The sequence below is a fragment of the Vanessa tameamea genome, chromosome 17 (assembly GCF_037043105.1).
Source record: "Vanessa tameamea isolate UH-Manoa-2023 chromosome 17, ilVanTame1 primary haplotype, whole genome shotgun sequence".
NCBI lineage: Eukaryota > Metazoa > Arthropoda > Insecta > Lepidoptera > Nymphalidae > Vanessa > Vanessa tameamea.
This window is the reverse complement of record NC_087325.1, coordinates 1443792-1466569: the sequence shown is the minus strand read 5'-3', so window position 1 is coordinate 1466569 and position 22778 is coordinate 1443792. Positions and strand designations below refer to the sequence as shown.

Here is a 22778-nt window from a genome sequence, read left to right as displayed (position 1 = left end):
AAAAAATACTTCTAAGAATACTTGCATGTTAAAAGATAATAGGTATTTCAAATGAATGATGTATTTCTAATATGTCTCTTCAAATATTTTTTATGTATAAGAAGACACAATTCAGTTCTTTATTGACATTGAAAAATATACATATCTTTGGGTGGGTTTTGTATAGGCCCAACTGGGTGGATACAATCTATTGAATATTTCTCAATTAAAATATATATAGGTACAATAAAGTTTGCATGTTTTTAATTAAACAATTTTGTCCACAGAACACCCTGGCAATTTTGGATAAGTTGGATATCGACAGTGAAAAGCCGTCGGAGGAAGAAATTGCGAGGCTCTTCGGATATGAAGAAGCTTACGTCAATGGTGAACTTGGCATTTGGCAACGAGTCAAGCCAAAAGTTTGGGCGCTATTTGATGAACCTTCCAGCTCACCCGCGGCAAAGGTAAGCCGAGGTATTTTATTAGGAATAACCAAAAATTAGCGTCATCTACAAAACTAAATATCACAAGGAGTTTTAAGATAAGATTAAACTTAAATATCAATGTTCCTAAAGAAGTTCCAGAGCTCCCGGGATGCAAAAAACTATTATTAATATGATTTTATTTGGTATATTTTTCAAGTAAACTGTTGGTTTTCAACCACACACAACTATTTTTATTAATGTTAAGTAGTTTTGGATAAGTTTCGAGTTTTTTTATACTTACACTCTTAATCCGAAGGACGGGAAATACAATACGAACTGATTGAGGTATAGGATCGACAGATTTACATGCTGTCCGACGCACTGGACGTGTCAATGTTTACACTGATTTCCGAGAATTTTTTGACAAAAAATTCGCTCGATTTCGAATTTCAACCAAGGAAGTCGGAATATACCGAAAGATTTATAGCATAGTCTCTACAACAATAACGCAGATTTTTTAATGCAATACCTACCTATTACATGGCGGTCGGGCATTTGATAATCTATCGGACTATCTCTAATTTGGAGTTTAAATCACTCTCTAATTAAATATTCATTAACGCATGTCTTAAGGACAATGTCAGAGCTTTGAATTTTTGATGACATAAATAAGTAAAGAGCTGCTTAAGTTGCCAAATTATTTTGTTTCCACGAACAACTAGTTTATAATACATGCTAAGGCAAAATGCCAATTTCCAGAAATTTCGACAACATCTTAAAATTTTAATATAGATAAACTATAATGGTTAATATAAAAGGAAAATTTTATTTTAGAACTTGGCGTCTGTTTAACACTATACACATAAATGGGTTGTTTAATTTTATAGCTTTTATGCACTAAGTTTTAACAAAAGTTAATAAGCTGACTTCAAATTTTTTCATTAAATTACAATGGAATAGTCGGGAGTCTCTTAAAGAAAATAATATTTTTCTAAATCGGTTCAATGACGGAATTTTCAGGTAATAAAAATGAGTCATAAAAAATATAACAGAATTTATAATCTTGTTCTTTTTTTTGAAGCCAGTTCAAAATAGTTAGGCTGAAAATTAGGTACCTTAAATAATTACATTTGGTTGATGTGAACTTTTGGTAGAATGACAGACGACTAAAAAACTTTACTTTGCAGCATCTAGCTGTTTATTAATGTGTAAGGGGTCTTGGCGGAAGGGCAATATTTTATTATCAAATTCGGCTTAGCTGCAATTTTTTTGTGTGAATGTGGTAAACGAGCAAGCGGCTCACCTAATGGAATGTGAGCACCACTGCCCATGAATATCAGCAACACTGGAATGCTTCCATATCCGTTGCCGGCCTTTAAGCTATGAGTAGGTGCTTCTTGAAAATTCTCAAGTCAAGTATCGCTTTGTGAAATCCACCGACGAAAGAAATGTAATAAAACGATATTTTGGGTAACATAATATATTTAAGATGCAATTATAGATGTATTATATTCACGAATTAGAAAGATTAGTGTATCAATCAAGTTGTAGGTGTTATGTCAGTTATAAAATTTAGTTACTTATTCCATATGTTAGTCAGAAACTAAAATTAACATGAAAATATAATTTATTCAGGAGGCTTTTACAAACACTATTCAATCGTCATTTTACAAAACCATATCAAGTGAAGCTACCATCCGTTCTGAATGTAGATTCTACCGAAAATAATTGACAAGAAACTCATCCAAGAATATAAATATTGGACAACATCACATACATTACTCTGATCCCAATGTAAGTAGCTAATATGATATAATTATACGATGACGACAAAAATATAAATGATAGATTAAAACAGATTTTTAAAAGAGATTGCTGTTTTAGTTTATGTCAATGTAATTGCATTTCTACGAAGCGCTGAATTTGTCGCAGTGATTTAAACTTTGCAAAATGAATTTTCTTCAATATCCAGTCTTATTGGCGTCTTGCCAAAAACAAGATTGTTAAAGAATCTTAGCAAAATAAATACGATTGATCTAATAATCAAATTGTCTGTCGTGTTTATAATATCGTGGCTCAATAAAAATTATGTTTTTCGTCTATAGACTTAATAAATTGATTTAAATTTTATCAATCCATATTATCCATATATTATTTAATATTATAAATGCGAAAGTAACTCTGTCTGTCTGTCTCGCTTTCACGCCAAAACTACTGGACCGATTTAAATGAAATTTGGTACACAAATATTCTAGAGCATGAGAAAGGACATAGGCTACTTTTTATTTGGAAAAAGTGCTGTAAAGGGTTGAAAAGGGGGATGAAATGTTGTAAGTTGTTGAAAGTATAAGTGTCATTTTTAGAACTAGAAGCATAAAACTTATATTTTAGTCTGTACACTTATAAACTAACATGTCATGACACCCACTAAGGAGCGAATTTTAGAAATTCTACCCCTAAAGGGGTGAAATAAGGGTTGTACGTTTGTATGGAAGTCCGTAATTTTTTAAATTAGAAACGTGATACTTTATGTTTGGGATACTGATTAAAAAGGAGTAGATATTTATTTAAGTGTTTCTGCATATGATACCCTACGGGGGTGAAATAAAGGTTAAAATTTTGTATAGAAGTCTGTCATTTTTTAAGATAAAAACATGAAACTTTATTTATGGCATACTGATTAAAAATGAGTAAATACGTATTTAAGCGTTTTTTGATATTCTACTTCTGAGGGGGTGAAATAAGGGTTGTAAGTTTTTATGGGAGTCAGTCATTTTTTAAGTTAAAAAACTGAAACTTTATTTTTGGGATACTGATTAAAAATGATTAAATACGTATTTAAGTGTTTCTGTTCCTTAAATTTTCTTGTCAGCATAACTCAATAAATTTATAATTTTATTGACTTGGAGGCTGAACCCAATATCTCAGAATCTGTACACTTTTATATTAAGTAGTTATTATTGAGGGGTATTATTTTGTGTCTAGCTATTAGACCAGATGGATTCACTTGGAGACAGGCTTTTGAGTAAGTCCGCCCGGGCCAGTTTAATAAATATGTTGTGTTACGGTTAAAAGGTGAGTTAGCCAGTGTAAATATTGGTCCAAAGGCTATTAGATCTTTTATCGCAACAGTGATGATGACCATATGAATTGAGAAATATATCCGTCTGTCTTCCTATTACAAAAACTTAAAAAAAAACCCAACGATTCTGTCACAATAAATTGCATATTTATAAGTATTTTCAATTTGCCTTATTATATTACTGAATCAAACCAATTATCATAGTATTATCGGCGTTCGCTTGGAAACCGCGAGAACCGGAGACCGGAAACTATTTTCCCTCTGAATACGCAGGACAATATGCTCTACATAAATATACCTAGTAAGCGCCCTTTGTTCGCATGAAAAATCAGATTTTCTCTTGATAATATTAATATGATTACAGCTATAAAATTACGTTACACTACATTTGTTATTATAAAAATATACCGTATTCATGAATAAATCATTTTAAAACTAATCTGTCACTGGTTCTCAATGGAACAGAACCGGCAAGTAAGTTTATAGTAATTTCTTTCCAATGGGCTTTAAAAAGGAGATCTTTTAATGTGTAATACAACTTGATTATTTTTTATATGAAGACTGGCAAAGGGCCATAGACATCGGCACTGTAAAATATAACCTAAACATCCTTGGCAGTAGAATATGTGATGAGTGTGTGGTGTACCCAAACGTCCATGCACAAAGTTTAACTCAGTATATTAACGCTAACTTACCAATGATCGTCCACTTTCAGATAACTTTAGTTTAAAATATATAAAAGATAAATAATTAACGTATTCATTATTAACACATCTATATATATACAGAAAAAAAAACCATTACACTTTTCAATTCGGACGAGTATTCACGACATAAAAAAAAAAACTACTTCATACAATAATCTGAGAAAGTAAATTATAAATAAAATTCGAGCTCATAAAGATTGTGTCCCGTATTTTTTTCTTTTGGGATTAATATTCTATCAAATAACAAATATATATTCCAAATCGGTAATAATGACGGAGTTCTGAGGAAACAAATATAAAAATGACATATCCTTTCTTGTTTTGAAGTCGGTTCAAAATGCTTAATATATCGAGAAATAGGGTCGAATAGCTCGTCCGATTAACGCTATTTTTTTTTAAATATACTTATCAATAAGTTCTATGAAGATTAACGAATACTAAACCTACGCGTATTTTTATCAACAATTTAATTTGCATTGAATATATGACGTAACATAATTTATTCTTCAAATGTAATATGCACAATACATTTTACACTGGATAAATTATTCGATCGATCAAAATCCCGGAGAAATTCAGATTGTTTTAAATATTTACTTTGGAATCAGTTAACTTCAATAACAGAACGAATACGCCTATATATCACAAAGCTAAGTCTCAAATACAACCCATCGTACAAATCGACGCGAATTTTATTATGCTACGTCTATACTCTCGATAGTAAATTAAAAGTAAAAAAAAAATCGTGTTCAATTTAGATTTAGTATTAAAGTGTTTTGATAATCACCATCACCAAGTCATTTTAGTTTGAAATGTATGAAATAAATATATTTAAATATCGTAATCATATAAGTTTTTTTCAGATAACATTATTATAATTTTATATATTTATATGTTATGTACATATAAATATATAAAATTATAATAATATGAGAAGGAAGCCATCGTTTATTATTTCGTTAAGCTTCTTATATAAAATCTATCAGATATTTTTGAAAATTCAATTTTATATGAACACATTAGAATATATGTTATTGGACTTTTTCTGCAGTTATCATCGTAAAAGTACGCGTCGTTAAGACCTACGTCATTGATATTCCACCCATCGGCACGAAGAGTTTTATTTCCTCATTTCTCATGCGCACACGTAAAATGCGGAATATCCTTCCTTCATCGTTTCCTGAACATTATACTTAGGATATTCTCAAGTTAAGATTAAATAGACATATTTTTGCAGGCAAAGTTTAATTTGGCTTAGACTGCAGTACTAACCATCAGGTGTTGTAAAAAAGTCCATTAAAAACAACTTATCACGGGTGCTTCTACAATATTTTCATATCAAACTAAAAAGTACATCTTGACATAAAAAATAAATAAACGCCGTATACACAAGGTAATATGTTTTTACAATAAACAACGACAGTCTAAACCAAGCTTAAGCAACTGGCGTGCGTAAATTATTCACAAAAACCAATATGGATTCCTGACTGATGCTTTCGGCTTAAATCGATCCATTGATATTTAGCTCATATCTATGGAATTTTCATTACCTATTTACTTTTATATCTGCAAAGGAATGTTATGTTGGTGTTAAGATATTATGTATCTCTACATAGTAAAAAAAAAAGTTGCTTCCCGCCGTCTGTACGCTGAGATCTGAGATCTTAAACTATGCAACAGATTTAATACGGTTTTCTTTGATAAACAGAGTGATTCGAAAAAGCTTTATATGTAAATATATGTACGTTCACATTATAAAAGAACAAAGCCAACAATTTCAACTTTCCTAGTCGGAAAATAAAAATTGTACCCTTATTGTACGTATATCTATGTTGTAGATATAAATATAAAATTCTTCTTCTACCTTGTTTATAAAATTTCCAAAATAAAAAATCCAATGAATGAACCTCATTGGATGTAGCATTCAACCTATCCAAGAAAACTTTACAATAAAGCATTTTTGAATCATAAATATTTAAACTCTGACCGTTTTGGAAAGCAGCCTCTACAACTGCTTGTATTATATACTTACAATACACTCATTTACTAATTCCGTCTTATATATTTTTAATTTGATATTTCGTCTTGAAAATTTTTCTAAGTTAAGTTTATTTAAATTTGGGATGACAGTTCAGCTGAAGAGATGGGCATTAACAACTGTGACACAAAGTAAGGTTATGAGAGCCGTGTGCTATTTTATTTTAAATATAGTTGATTATGTTATTCTAAGCATAACATTATTTAGTTATTTAATAAGGAAGTAAATAGATCAAAATTAAACTCAATTTAAATAAGAAAGTAACCAGATAAATTAAAATGAGCTTCCTAGATTAATTTTTATAGTGACTTCGTAAGTAATCCTATATAATATAAAATTGCTAATATAAAATTGTAAAAATTTAATCAGTATATTTTTTTAATAAATCTTTGACTGTTCGACTTGTTCGTATATAAAGTTCAGTTAAAATTCAGTTTGACTTGTTTGTATATCTAAAAAAAACCGTTTTATTTTTATTTAAATACTCTTATTTTTTAATCTGGATTTGGATAATTGGCTTAAATTGGATTGATGTTACAACAAACTTTTTTTAGTGTGCCATGTTTCAAATATGACGGCGCCTATCGAGAAAGATACGACGTGAAAATGAAAAATTCAAAAAGAGAACGATCGATGATGACGTCAACGAGCTAGAATAAAGTCACCAATTTTCAAAAGAATCCGAACTTTTGACAAATGAATTTATCCTTTTCGAACACGAAATTACCATTATAAAAAAAACATAAGGTTTAAGGATGTTTTAAATAGAAGATCAGCTTTAATACATCCTAATATTTTGAAAAACAAAATTGCAAAACTATTTATTAGCTGGGAATGTAAAATATAGGACATTAAAAGTTTTTACAAATTTGAAATGACGTTTGAAATATTAGGAACGGAACAGCGAAATGTTTAAGAAATTTCTGCTAAGTTTAGAGCTTTTATTTAGATGGCTTCGAGTTGATACGTTGTTGAATTTTTTGGATGAACATTTGGGAAATTGTCATCCAAGTTTTACTAACATGATTTTTATACTGCTGAGCACGAGATGAATTATAAACATAAATTAATCACATTAGAATTCAGTAGTTCTTGACCGGATTTATGATATGGATCGGCTAGGAACCATGTGTATTCGAAAAGGGTCATAAGAGAGCGTCTTGACGTTTGCCATCACATGAGTTAATTTTACCCCGATATAAATTCAATGTATAAAATAAAATATTTTTACCGACCAGAAGTGAAAATTAATTTAAAAAAATATGGAGTAATAATATTTTATAATTTACGACCTTATAATACAAATAACAATTTACAATAACACTAATTACTTTTAATAATAACAATTAATAACAAAAACTAAGTAGAATGATAATTTTTGTACGAATTAAAAAAAAAAAAAAACAATAGAAATAGTATGTCCTAAGCACCCAAACGAAAGCGCCTTAAATGAAATCCAAGTCTCCGTGATAGGTGATCGCATGCTGTTTTTTTTAAGAACGTTACTATTGAAACTTGGTAAGTAGATGTATTCTGTGAACCGCATTAAGATTTTCACACAAAAATAGAAAAAAAAACAATAAATTTTTGGAGTCCCCATACTAAGAACTGAAATTCAAAAATTTATTTTCATCAAATCCATACGTGTATCTATGGATAGGTCTTCAAAAATGATATTGAGGTTTCTGATTTCTAATAGAATAGTTTTGCGCGAGAGACATATCCAAAGTGGTAAAATGTGTCCACCCTCTGTAACTTCTAAAATAAGAGAATGATACAATGCAAACTTCCGCCGAAAATTGGTTTGAACGCGATACTACTGTACTAGTAAGTAGTTTTTTTTAATACGTCATAAATCGTAAACCGCAATTTACCTTTCATTTAATCAACTCAAATATAAAAATAAAAAAAATGAATTTCATAAACACAAACCTTGTTACTTGCTGCTACGGAACCCTTCACGGGCGAGTCCGACTCGCACTTTTTTATTTCTTTTCACATACATTAGGCGGTAAGAATATTATAACATGGTATATAACAGTGTCAGTATGCGGTTTATATAACTAAAATTTACTGTATATAATACACATTACACACCTGCTGTTCGTTTTATGGTATTCAAGTGGATGCTCTTGCGTTCATGCTAGGTTTGCGGCTCACGAACCCTTTGACACAGGCATAAATACCGAACTCTTGGAACGGAAAACAAGTTCTGAACGCGCGTGAAACGCGTAAACAGATACGAAGGCCATCCAGATTTGCGTCACGGATCACGGATGTTTAATTCGTTAGTGTGGAGTCAGCATTATGTTCTAAATGTCAACTAGAATAAAATAAACTTAAAATGTTACTATCGTTACTTTAAAAGAACCATTAAACTTGAATCTTGTACACATTCAGTACGACACTAGACTGATTTATACAATTTAAAACGACATGGAATTAAATTTAACTAAATTTAATCTAAAGGGCACTGACATTTGAAAAAATGGCGCCATTGATAGAAATTGTTGAGAAGAATAGTGTTGTAAATAAATAGTTATTAGACATTATGCGGTATATATTTGGATATTCGAGAATTGATAAAATAGTTTCCACAATATTCTGTATTTTATTCAATTCTGAACAATTTAATTTTCCATTCAATTTCATTTTATTACTTTTTAAAATAGACACATTCTATCCATACGTCAATGCAATAACAACAATTTCATTTACTGTCAGTGCCAGTCAAATTAAAGCCAGCTTGACGTTCCTCCATCAGCTAAACTGTTTTGGAGCAAATATACTTGGGTTTCTTGACCACTCTTCGTTTAGAAATTGTATTCGTCTCCCATATATATATATATATTAATCTAAAACTATTTATAGTTTATAATCACATAGAATATCTTGAGTAGAAATTCGGAATAATATCAACGAATTTATGAAAAATATCGGTTTTCCATAATAATGTCTGGAAGAACCGCTAATATGGAGCAAATACAGTTCGTATCAACACCTATAAAAAAAAAAACAAAAAAAGAAAACAAACATGTTACCAGGCGAAGGTAAGACCTTGACATTTACCGGTAAAAGTAGGCTTTGTATTAAACAGTAAGAGTAAAACGCCTTTTTAGTTACAACTAAACTTTGTACGAAGAACAGGTAGTAACGTGTATTGTTCTTTTGTCCATGCGGCAACTAATTAAAGCATTACAGCGTCTTAATGGTAGCGCTTCAGGTGCTTTGCTTTTATTTGTAAATAGAAAAAAAAAATCAAACGTAAAGTGAACTCTATAGCTGTTAAGTTAAAATGCACATTTAAATGAGCAATATTGAAATAAAATTATATGATCGAAAACATCGTGTAGACAACGTTTATCATTCAATAGATTATGTCTCCATTTTTCCCATGTTGATTTTGTTTTGGCACGGGAAATTTGTGTTTAAACTATTTAAATAGAGAACAATGTTACTTAAATTGAATCTAAGCCTTTATTATTTTTATTAAGATATCCCACATTCATTTATTAATAACTAGTTGTCGTCCGTAGCTATTCCGTAGCTAGTCCGTAGCGTTTTAGAGGTCGGTCGTCTATTGGGTATAAAAAACTAGGCTATATCTTTCCTTGAGGTTTAAGCTTGCATACCAAATTCCTTCAAATTTGGTTCAATGATTTGGTTGTGAAACCGTAATAGACAGACAGACAGAATTACTCTTATAATATTAGTATAGATGAATATTATTTTCGCTTACTTGATCGAAAATGGTGATTTCATAAGTAGTAGAAGTCAGTTGTCTTTCCCAAATCCAGTTATAAATACAAATTCATAATGTTACAACAATGAAACTTACTTTTTGATGGGGTCGTGTAAGATCGGTACTTATCAGATATTCTACCGCCAAACAGCAATACTTAGTATTTTTCGGTTTGAAGGATGCGTGAGCCAGTGTTCATGCGCAAGGGACATAACATTTTATATCCCGATGTTGGTGGTGTATTGGAGTTATAAGAAATGGTTATTTTTATACGGTGCCAATATTTATAGGTGGTGGTGACCACTTACCATCAGGGAACCTATTTGCCCGTCCACCTACATATGTCATAAGAATATATATATATACATATATAGAATACAGACTGTAAAAGTTGTAGAAAAAGTGGCCTTGTCGTTTAAACAGTGATCTCTTCCAGACAACCAAAAGGCAGAAAAAATAAATAAGAATTGTCTGAAAAAAAAATCTATACAGACAAAGGAGCTTAACATAGAAACGTATGCTATAATTTTCTATTAGAATATATGTACATGACAAGTTACAAATGAAACCATGAACTATTTCGCCAATATTATGTGGTATTCTGACTTTGCCATTTACATAAACGGTTCAAAGTTTCAAGCGTAAGCATTTAGCAGTAATTATTCGAATACTATTTGAATTTAGACATACAATATACAACAATTACTTATACACGCATATAACACTTCATACTCGTACAAATGTAGTTACTGTAATATTTCATTATGGAATTATAACTTTCATAAAAAAAAGTTTAATCCTCTTTTATCCCGTAAAAGAGTTTTCAAAGTACCTAATTACCTATTGAAGGTAATCAACATATTCATAGAAGATTTAGTTTGTAAACTTCTGTTGTATTTCAACGGACCTTGTTAAAGTAAGGGTAACTATTCCAAGCGGTGTAACTCAAACCGACAAGATCCCAAAGGGGCGTAATGTACGGTGTAATAGATCTCTATAAATATAACTACAATATGACACTTGGTGGTAGGGCTTTGTGCGAGCTCGTCTGGGTAGGTACCACCCACTCGTCAGATATTCTACCGCCAAACAGACTGCTGTTCTTCAAACCGGAACACAACAATACTGAGTACTGAGTCAGTACTCAGTATTGTTGTATTTAATTAGTAATTAGTAACCGGAGTCTGTTTAATCATTTATGGTACAGGATATATGGTACAAACCGTCAATTTTTTTTTTCTTTTTCAACTTTTAGCTCAAGTCCGACAGTCATCCGCCCCATGTTTACAATCTGTAATAATTTTTTTTACGTACAATTGCATCCAAATGACGAGAATGATGATTTTTAACATCATTTTACGTATTTTACAGTCGTATTTTTAAAACGTGTCAAATAAATAAGTATTTCAAGTATGGCAGCACTTTTTCCCCCTACTAGAAGTATGGGAAAAATAATAACGGTCACATTTTGCCAAATACTTTCCAAAAATACTGGTACAAATCGTTTGGCGAAAAAAAAAAATTACTCCTTTGCAATGGTATGGCGGCCATTGGGAACTGTCGGAAAAGTATGGCAAGGTGATTTTCGTGAATGGCTACTCGACGATGATTAGCTATGCAAAAATTAGCCTGGTACAAATGGTTGAATTGTTTTATTTAAATTAATGTATTCGCGTCAATATGGCGGGCTGTAAGTTACACCCGAGAAGTATGGCATTACGCTACCGCCTACTTCTTTTTTTTTTCGACTATCTGAAAATACAAGCATTTTTGTGGAACAAATCGTTCGACACTCGTTATTTATCCGACGCGTTCGATTAACGCCCACGCGATTGGACCACCGGTGCGAGCGTTATGACCATCATTTTCCTTTTTGCCTTTACGTAATTAGACCCCTGAAGAACCGCCATACTGGTACAAATGACCTAGTATTTTGTGTCATCATCTCCCGGTCTAAAAGTAATTTTTGATAATCCACACACTAGAGAGTTCGTTACGTCACAAGCCTGGCGTCAAGCATAGAGGACTAACTACCGATAATATTATATCGTTCAAGCAATCAGCAATGTTAATTACATATTTAAATAAAGTAACCCAGTACTGGGGAAACCCCTTTTCTTTGAGGAAAAGTTTTGGAGTTCATTCCACCATGCTGCTTCAATGCGTGTTAGTGGATATATATGGGGCAGAATTGTATTGAAATTAGATACATGTTTTCCTCTCGATGTTTTTCTTCACCGCCGAGCACGAGATGATGGTATGAGCGAAAATATGTTACTCAGTGATAAACGAAAACGTGCTTACGTCATGTGTTCGCTTAGATATTTAGCTCAACCGCACAAACCTCTTGTTTGCAATATGTGAAGACTATTCGATATTTGGCAATACTTTGCATATAACTATCTTATACAAAAACGGAACGCACCTTTATTAATTTATTGTCATTATAAAAACGGACATGGACACATACATATGTCATATTTAGATAATCAAAATATGTGACTGAAGATCCTACACGAAACATCGACCTTTGTATAAAACGATAAATTTTGGTCCTTCTAGCCGGATCCAAATTTTAAAACTAGAAATGACGATTAACCGAGTTAATCAAACATTTCAAATTTTTATTCTTTTGTGATACTAATTTTAAACTTTTCAGCTGGGTTGCTTTTACCATACAGTGTTGAAATTACTTTACAATTTTTGAAGTTTTCTCAAGTTTGAACTGTCACTGTCAGTGAGTTGAAAATGATTGATTTTTCAAGAAGACTCGGTTAAGCGAACAAAAACAAGTCTGATGGAATTTGCATAAAGATGGTAAAACTTTTTAAAACTGGAACTGTTTACGACATCTTCGATTACTTTTCTAAATTTGAAAAGCAAACTATTATAAATAATTTTTGAAAATTTGAAATAATTCTTTATTTAACGTTAATTATTGACGTATCTTTATTATTTTATGGATGAAAAAGAATAGCTCTTGAGTCTCATAGTGGTATTTCTCTGTACAATCTTGACTCCGTACAGAAAGTAGTAACCTTATATTTAATACTAGTTCTTCGTTCCGACTTCACTCGGGTATGTTACAAATTCTGTCATACATAATTTTCTTATATTGTTCATAGCGTGATGATTTATAGTCTTCCTCGATAAAAGGGTTATCTAACACTGAAAAACGACCGCCTGTTTTTAAAAAAAATAATTTTAAAAACGAACTTGTAGTTCCTGCGATTAGCGCGTTCAACCAAACAAACAAACTCTTATAAAATTGAAGAGTGCTTGTTATTATATATTAATATGTTCTTGTAAAATTCTTGTAAAAATTATATTTTTATGAATTTATTACTAATAGTTATTCGAATGTTTAATCGATTCCAAAAAATACCGATTCAAAACATTCAATATAATACCGAATAGAATAATATATGTATGGAATGTTACTTTTTTTAAATCCGTCTGTCTAGAATAAGAATTAATTATTCCATAATGACCTTATTCAAAATCAAATATTCATTACTGAATTACATTGCACACATTTTGTTTACTTATTATTTTGCGGTAAAATGGACGTAGCTTTTTAGCAATTAGCGCTTTTATCGCTGCATAAAAAAGGGTATGAACTCGTAAAAGGTTTGCCGTAGAAACATTTAATTCTTGGTATCACTTACGTAATTTACCACGGAATGCTCGACAATTTAATTTTATACTCGTAATATCAGATTTCACGCCGCACACCGCTTTAAAGCACTTATTCTACAACCATTTTTATTTCAATTACGACCTAATAACAAATATAAGTCTTAAGAATATTTTCAATCCATTATTGTACAACCAAAATATTTTCTTATATTTTAAATCGACATTGCTACCAACAGGAATATTTCTATCGAAATCGAACTCAAAAAGTTAGTACTTTAAAATTTTTCTCGTGCCTTTCGAACTGTCATCCTGAAGTCTGTTTGTCACAAAGGATGGAATTTTGTAGATATTTTTGTTATGATATTGCCATTTCTACTGTTAGAGTTTTGTAATACAGGTTTGGTTTATAATTCTAGTCAAATAATCAATGTCACTTTTTCATTTTAACCGGTATTTTTGAATATTTTCCTTTAAATGCCATGTCAAGTGCTTTGAATTAAATTATATCACAAACATTTTAGCTATATTTTCTGATCTGATGTAGAAAACCTAATAAAAGTCCGTCACTGTCACCGTCTATTTTGCCGGAAAACGCAACCAAAAAGTCTAACTCTGTCCGGCTTTATCCGGACGTTTAGCAATACAAGCAAGGCTCTGCGCAAACGAAAATGAGCAAGTACCATGCTCATTTTGTCTACCGTTCAACAGTAATGTTAATTTGCAAACCTTGTTACAGCACAGGTTATTAAGCAAAATCAGTATTGACAGTTATAATAGAAAATTTTAAGAAATTATATTAATGATACGAAAAAAAATGTTGAAAATGTTTTGCGTCATACAATATATGCCGCAAAACATCATCATACAATGCTTTGCGCAATGCAATTATAAAATTCAGTTTTGTAAAAAAGTGTAGTAATTCTTACTTCATGAAGTTTGTAAAATTACAACCTATCTTAGTTGCTTTGCAGGGTTTTATTAAATTCCTCGAATTTTATAGTATATTGTAATATACTTATAAACAAAACACTGTATTATAATTCTACTCATATTTTGTTGTAAATTTTCTATTTATTAAAAACAAAATTTACAATGTACACAACTGCTTATTAAAATAGCAATAACGTTTTGGAGAACCTTTACATAAATACGCCTTTACGGCTCCAGGTAGAATATTTAATTTAATTGAACAATATATAGAACGATTACGTAAGCTTTTTCATTATTTTTTGGTACGACGGACATAATGTTTCAAAGTTTTTATAGTATTTAATTTCTTTACGACATTTTTATGATAGTTTTGAGTATCCCAACTTTACTCACTCCAAAATACTAGGCGGAGTTTGCCTGCTCTGTCAGTTATGAGGTTCTGAAGGGAGTACATCTACCCAGTACGTATAATGCGCAAATCTGTGCGGAAAGAGAGGTGGACTCTCTTAACCCAATGTGACAGCAAATCCGAGAACCAGACAAGAGTTCAAGCGCAAGACCAATGGCTTTACGTGCTTTCCGAGGCACGGGAGTGTACACACTTCCATTTTCCAGACTCTGGGCAGCTACTAAGAATTTTTCGATAGAAAAACCCAATAACTGTTTATCGTACCGACCTGGAGTTTGAACCCAAGAACCTTGGGATTTGCAGCATTATATCTAACCACTCGACCAACGAATTAGTTGACACTGCAATATAGTCGTTCTGTGCGAAGAATTTACGGTCTATTTAATTGTTTGTTTGTATTTTCGTTTATTATAAATAATAAATTAAATAAATGATGAATAACAAATAATGTCGTATACAGTTGGATTACAGACAATAATATTATTTGTCCCCAAAAATGCGGGACGAAATAAAAGTATTTACAAATATTTACATATTATGTAAATACGGGACACACAAAAGTACGTACGATAAATACGCATCATTTAAAAAACCTTTCTCAAATTTTGAACACCAATTTTTACGTTTTACTTCCATAGCGTGAGCTGAAATAGCTGGTGAATCTTAATCGATTACCACGGGTTCGAATCCAAGCACACATTCCGAGTCAATGTGACGTCTCGAATTTATGATTTCTTATGTAGACTTCTATTTAAATGTATTTTATTTAAATTCCATATTTCTATAAAATCGTCTAATCCTGAAACTTTGTGATGCTACCTGATAATAAAAACATGCAGGCATTAAAATTACATTACAACAGAAGTATCATCAGCAAACAACACTATATCACAAATATCTTTAACATAGAAAGGAAGATCATTGATATATACTAGAAATAGAAAGGGACCCAAAATTGGTCCTTGTGGAACACCCATTATTAACGTATATCCAGAAGACTTTATGCAATTAAAGAACACTTGCTGGACTCTTTTAATACTGCTATATACATATATGATGTTATTAATAAATTTTACCGAGATGCCCCATATGTCATTAGTTTTCTAATACTGATAGTTTTAAATACTTTTATGATATCTATTACAGAAACTGTATCAAATGAATAACCAATAACGCATTTAGAAACATTATTATTTAATAATTTAGCTGCATCTAATGTAGATGATTTTAAATGTAATGTTATTTTATTAAAAAATATTTCAAATAAATTTGCAACTGCTAATTCAGAATTTGTGTATCTACTACCTGTATTCAATTTGATTGGTATCATTTCCTTTTTAGGTTTTCCGCAAACACTTCCAATAACACAGGGATATAACATCCTGGTTCCAAGGTTAGTGGCGCATTGTTGATGTAAGGAATGGTAAATATTTCTTTCAAAGCCAATGTCCACAGGCTGTAGTGATTTATTCAAAATATGATTTACAAATTGGTCCATACTCTAGCTCCAATAAAATAAATAAATAATATATTTCACGTCGATATTAATTAACAAAATTCATAGTTCATTAGACAATCATAATTAATTTAACAGTTAAACAATCAAAAACCTAATCATTAATAATAAATAATTTATTGGGTTCAAATTGGTTCCAATCGGTAGTCACCAACATAATATTGCAATTCGTAAGTTTGTTTCGGTAATTATATTCGATCAGCTCGTCGAGTTCTACTAAAACTTGTTATTTAAGCTGATTATTATTTGTTTTGATTGTTTGTGACTCAGCATCTACTGGAGGCACGTGTGACATAACTTCTTAGCACCCAAAGTTGTCGCATAGGCACTCAGTTGGTTAATACTTCTGAGAGAGCCAATGTCTATAAGTGATGAAGACCACTTCCCGCGTGGACCATTTGCAAGGCTACATATTCTCCTAAATGTACCCACACCATTAAAATATAATTTTTGTCCTATTGGTATATTAGTCGAGCTTTAAAAGTAATCGACACTGAAGTCAACACATATAATTCTGTAAAATTGTCTGGAAAAATATTATGCTCCCATTTAAAATCCAATATCATAAATACAAACAATAAAAGGTTAAACGTGCACAATGTATTGTTTGTCTAAATGGCAATAAATATTTGTATTTTGTAAACAATTTTCGATAATCAATTGAAATTCGTAAACATCGGAATGATAATTATTACTAGCATTTACGCCTAAAATAACGGCTTGATCAAATAACAGTCGATGTAGTTTTAAGGGAATTGCTCTGCTTACAAACAGTATATATAGTATGTTGTGGTTTCAGTGAATATTTGTTCTAAACAATTTGACAAATTGTGTTGGTGTTAATTGTTTGTGGTACATAATTATGAAGAGAGCGTTTTTTACTTCTGGACAGATATTACACCTTACTCGTGATTTAGCTTTAGTTCTAAATATCCGTAGTTTAACCTCCTAGTGGGACCTTGGAGTGGCGTACCCATGAAAACCGGTGTATAAACTACTCGACCACGGAGGTCGTCAAAAAATTTTAAATGGAACCTAGCCAACTGTGCAGGATATACTATTTAAGAGCACAAGCGTGTAGTCAAACACAAGAACACTCCTCTTTTCCTTCCACTTTGTTCTGATAATATGATGGAATAGTAATCTGATATGATTCCAAAGACGGAAAAGACAAATGGCTTACGTACGTAGTATAAACACTGCATATTTACAAACTTCGGAAAATTTATGAGTTGAGATAAACTCATTAGCACCTGCTCTCAAACTTCGAGAAATTTACGGAATTCGATAAACTCATTAAAATTATTTTCTATTGTACGTTAGTTTAGCTATTGTAATCAAGTCGATAACAGAACATCACCTTGCTTATAACTTAGACCATGCACATAGAAATATAGGCCGTGGTACCGTAACTATGATTGATGATCTAGCTTCCTGTCCGCTAAAGTTGATTTTTGTGAACTGAAATTTCATTTGGCAGATGTTTTCAGACTAACCTTCCATACCTGGTGTGATTGATTACAGTAGATGAGAAAAGGCTATTGACTTTTCGTGACTTGATGTATTCTGTAGATTCACTGATACTGAAAGCCACTTAAGAAATGTCGATGTGACTAAGGCGGTACAAAATGAGCCTAAAAACGAAATACATTAAGGTAACCAAAAACATTGTACGTGACGTATAAAATTATTTTGTGATACCTATCAGTAACTACCAGTATTTTGTTTAAGTTTTTGTACGTGGCTTACATAGAACGAGATCTAATAAGTAGTTGTTTTTTAATACGTTATAAATCGTAAACCAATTTACCATTTATTCAAAAGTTATAACGAACTACAAGAACTTTTTTATCATGTTACTTGCTGCTACGGAACCCTTCATGTGCGAGATGGACTCGCTTTGGGCGCTTTTTTTAATATTTTCTGTTATATTAACGTTAAGTTGTGCTCATTTGTGATCTATACTTTGATAAAACTGTTCAGTCAAACACTCATTGTCTCTTTCTGTCGTCATTGATACGATATTCGAAAGAAAAAGACAGAGCATTGCTTAAAGCATGGTTGTAGTTATTAGTCCAGATTTAGAAATGTGTTATTAAAGAAGTTTTATTTAAGAAAACGTTATCTTGTTCCCATAGTAATATATTCATGTCATTTAAGCTCTCGTGAAAGGGGATTTACTGTAGCAACTGTAGCAGAAATTTACTTTTACCTAACAAAACATTCTACATGTTGATAAATCAAATTTGGCAGTTTTTCGTAAACTGTAACTTCGTATAAATCGGAGCCAACAATTGTACGCTTTCTAACATATATTTACAATCGAAATATCTTATTAAAGTATGTTGTGGTGTGTTAAAAACATTTATTTTCTTCTTTCTTCTTCCTTAGGTTCGTCTGCTATTCAAATTTTGCTTGATTTATATTCCAGATATTATAGGTAGTGGTTATGGTGTACGATTATATATTTAACCGCCAACCAGCTATACTTTCGGGGGAGGGGGGGGGGGGGTTGTGTCGCTTACCTATGTGACATAAAAAAGCTGTTTTCAAAATAGTATTAAATCAAATACGAACTTAATAAAACTGAAATAGTAGTAATCTAAAATATAATTTATGACGAGATCATAGGTTCAAAGATATCGACGAAAATTTGTCAGTGAAATAAAATAAAATTTTAAATCATAGCAATTCAAATCAATGTTTTATTTTTATTTTATTATAACACGTAGTTCTAAACCGAGGGTTGATTATGTCGTTAATTATTTGTTTTCATAATTAATTTCATGCTCAGCTCAGTGGAGGAAGCCGTCGTCAGAAAATCTGCATAATATGTCTTATGTAATTCTGCGGAAACGGAAACTGAGTGTGGTTTATCTTGACTTCTCGTATTATTGCAGTGTTAATATATAATATCTTTTGGGTATTGTATCTGACAATTAAGGAGCTATAATTAGTTGTGCAATAATTTAATAACCAATTAAGAGATTCACAATACCAGCGTCATTTAAGTTATAAATAAGCTCGGACGTTGACGCGATTGCCTAGTTTTCCTATTGGTAAGATATAATAATAAGACCATCAATCTCTAGGTCCTAGGTTCAAACCCAAGGCCAATAAAAAGTTATTGGGTCATTCTATCTATACCTATAAAAACTCTCAATAACAGCTCGGTGTCTGGAAGTTGGAAGTGTATACACTATATACCTCGGAAAGCATCATCCTGGTCGTGTCGGATTTACCGTCCGATTGGATCATGAGAATGATCAAATAGAGATAGAGAACTCGGGTTTGCACATATACTTTTGCGCTATAATACGACCTGCATAGTTGGTTGTTTTCCTCTTAAATTGGGCGCCGTGGCCGAAATCGGTCAGGCCGACGTCAATGTCACGTCAATCTCGGACGTTACTAAACGCAACAAATACATTGCTGCTATGATGGATTAATAAAAATAACTTAAATATATATGACTCAATCTATATGTGTAAGAAGAATTCATTTGTTTGTTCGAATGCGCAAATGACAGTACCTAGAAAGCTGCTTTTAAATGTTAAGCCACGAGTCTACGACTAAGAGTAAGGCAGCACGGGCGTTCCCAGTACGTTGCGTCGCAATTGATGGATTTTATGATTTCAACTCATTAAATGCCACACGAGTATTTCGACGTCACAACGCAATGCGATCGCTACTAAGGCGTCAGTGTGATATGTCAAAATTTGAATGACAATGTATTTTGCAATTGTAACGTGATTTGTTGCAAGTCATTTCAACAGTATAGACAATACTGCGCTGCCTGCATTACCGGTCCGTTGGTACGGCACCTCCCTCTCCGCTCCATCTGCTTGGTACGCCTTGATAATATGAAATAGAACGGAGCGTCAACGCATAGTCGTCGCAAAGCCGTAAAACGCATCAGTGTGGACTCACTCTAACGTGATCGGAGCAATAATATTTAACGCGTATGAAACCGCACTGAGCGGCTTGTCTTATATAATAATATTTAGTTGAAATTCACAGTGACAGCCTGTAAATTTCCCACTGCTGGGCTAAGGCCTCCTCTTTCTTTGAGAAGTTTTGGAGCATATTCCACCACGCTGCTCAAAAGCGGGTTGGTGGAATACACATATGGCAGAATTTCGTTGAAATTAGACACACATGCCGGTTTCCTCACGATGTTTTACTTCACCGCCGAGAACGAGATGAATTATAAATACAAATTGAGCACATGAAAATTCAGTGGTGCCTGCCTGGGTTTGAACCCAGTAATCATCGGTTAAGATGCACGTGTTCTATTCACTAAGTCACAGTGTATCTTTTTGTAGTATAGAATATATACAGTGGGTAATTGGCCACTTTGCTCCTCTATAAAGACATTTAGGCACTCACCTTACTTTAATAATGCAACACCATTTGTAAAACTAAGTTAAGTGCCGAGTGTGTTGTAATTACACAAGTTCACTCTCATTCCACGCGAGTTTGTTTACGTTCCAAGCTTACTTACAAGGTGTTGTTAGACAGTAATACAATATGTTGCCCTTTAAATATAAAAGTGAATCAGTTGAACGATAATGAGAGGCTGCCTTTTGGTTCAATGGTTAGCATTTTTTTTTTTTTAATTTTGGACAATATCACATACATTACGCTGATCCCAATGTAAGTAGCTAAAGCACTTGTGTTATGGAAAATCAGAAGTAACGACGGTACCACATACACCCAGATCCAAGACAACATAGAAAACTAATGAACTTTTCTACATCGACTCGGCCGGGAATCGAACCCGGGACCTCGGAGTGGCGTACCCATGAAAACCGGTGTACACACAATTCGACCACGGAGTACATCAGAAAGAAGAAAGAAGCATATCAAAGCGATATAAACATTACGATTAAGGGCCATTCAGTATGAGTTGGACATATGTGACATAACATTGATTTTCAGTGACCATGACAACATGTCAATGACAAAAGTAGCGTGAAAATAAAACGTCCATATTATGCCATGTTTGTGCCAACCTTGGCCATACACGTCATATTAAATCATATGTCATAAAATTATCTGTCCAATAGAGATCATCTATCTGTAATTTATTTTTAAATAACTCCGCCACTAAAGGAAACCAAATAACTGCTTGTCTAGTATTGTATATAGATATATGCAATACTAGAAAAGTGATTTTGAAGATAAGTTTATTCCATGCGATGCGTATTCGTAATTAACACCTAATTGACACATTCAGTAATATTATCTTTATGGAATTTGGAGTTCAAGTTGATTTAAGAGGTTTTAATAAATAAACCAATTTCTTGTATTAATTTAAAATATATTTCGAATTATTAAGGCGTCTAAAGTGGCTAGACATGGTTCGTGTAATGTAAAACTTGGCTTCAAGCGCTGTTGCGTGCCTAAATTTTTGTAATAACATATTATGTATATAAAGAAAATCTGCATAATGTTTTTAAAAATTCAACGAATGATCTAAGATGGGAATTACTAATTGATTCTGTATTTAACCGACATCACAAGGAGGAGGATCAGATTCCCCATTTGAAAGTTCATATTTTTTTATGAATTTTCTAGATAACTCAATCTGTAAGAGGTTTATCATTTAATTTTTTTAAAGCTCTGATGATGAGTTTCAGATATAGACAACGGAACTCTTCAATAAATTCCAGAAGATCAATCGCGATTGCCGCTGTACTATTGCTATATGGTATCGAAGTCGACTTTAATATGTTAAATATGTTTTTTCTTTTCAGGTGATATCAGCCATATCGGTGTTCTTCATCTGCATATCAGTCCTATGCTTCTGTCTAAAGACGCATCCAGATCTCCGGGTCATCGAGTTACACTTAGAGAAATATACAGACAATACCACAGCGGTGGTGGAAGCGAATCCTTGGCAAAATAACGGCCAGCCTCATGTGGCCTTCTTTTACATTGAGCTGGTCTGCAATGTTTGGTTCACCATTGAATTGCTGGTGCGATCTGTGGTAAGTGAAATTAAATATTACTTTCCATCTTCACAGAAATAGTCAGCAACCGTCCTGCTATTGGTTATATTTCCCTTTCGCTTCGTTTATGACGTTGCTCTAGTTGGTTGGTAAGTATTTTTGCACTGTAAATACTCTTAGAAAAAGCTTGCAATATTTGTAAGGTTTTAAGAGTTTGATCTTTGGTTAAGATCTATTTTCCACCAATTGGGTATTTTAAATAACCCAATTCTATAAAAGAGTTGAAATATTCAAATAGTTAAAAGTATATGGGTGTGTATTTAAATATAAATATCAGTGATCGCGTATTATCTA

At 32.2% G+C, this 22778-nt stretch overlaps 1 protein-coding gene across 1 annotated transcript in view; it reads left to right on the top strand.

Annotated features, from left to right (window-relative positions):
• The window catches only part of LOC113394794 (potassium voltage-gated channel protein Shaw-like), a 262752-nt gene that overhangs the window by 132196 nt on the left and 107778 nt on the right, over window positions 1–22778 (top strand). The window contains exons 4-5 of the mRNA XM_026632216.2: window positions 267–446; window positions 22230–22463. Of these exons, the coding sequence (XP_026488001.1) occupies window positions 267–446; window positions 22230–22463 (414 nt within the window). The remainder of the gene's footprint in view (window positions 1–266; window positions 447–22229; window positions 22464–22778) is intronic.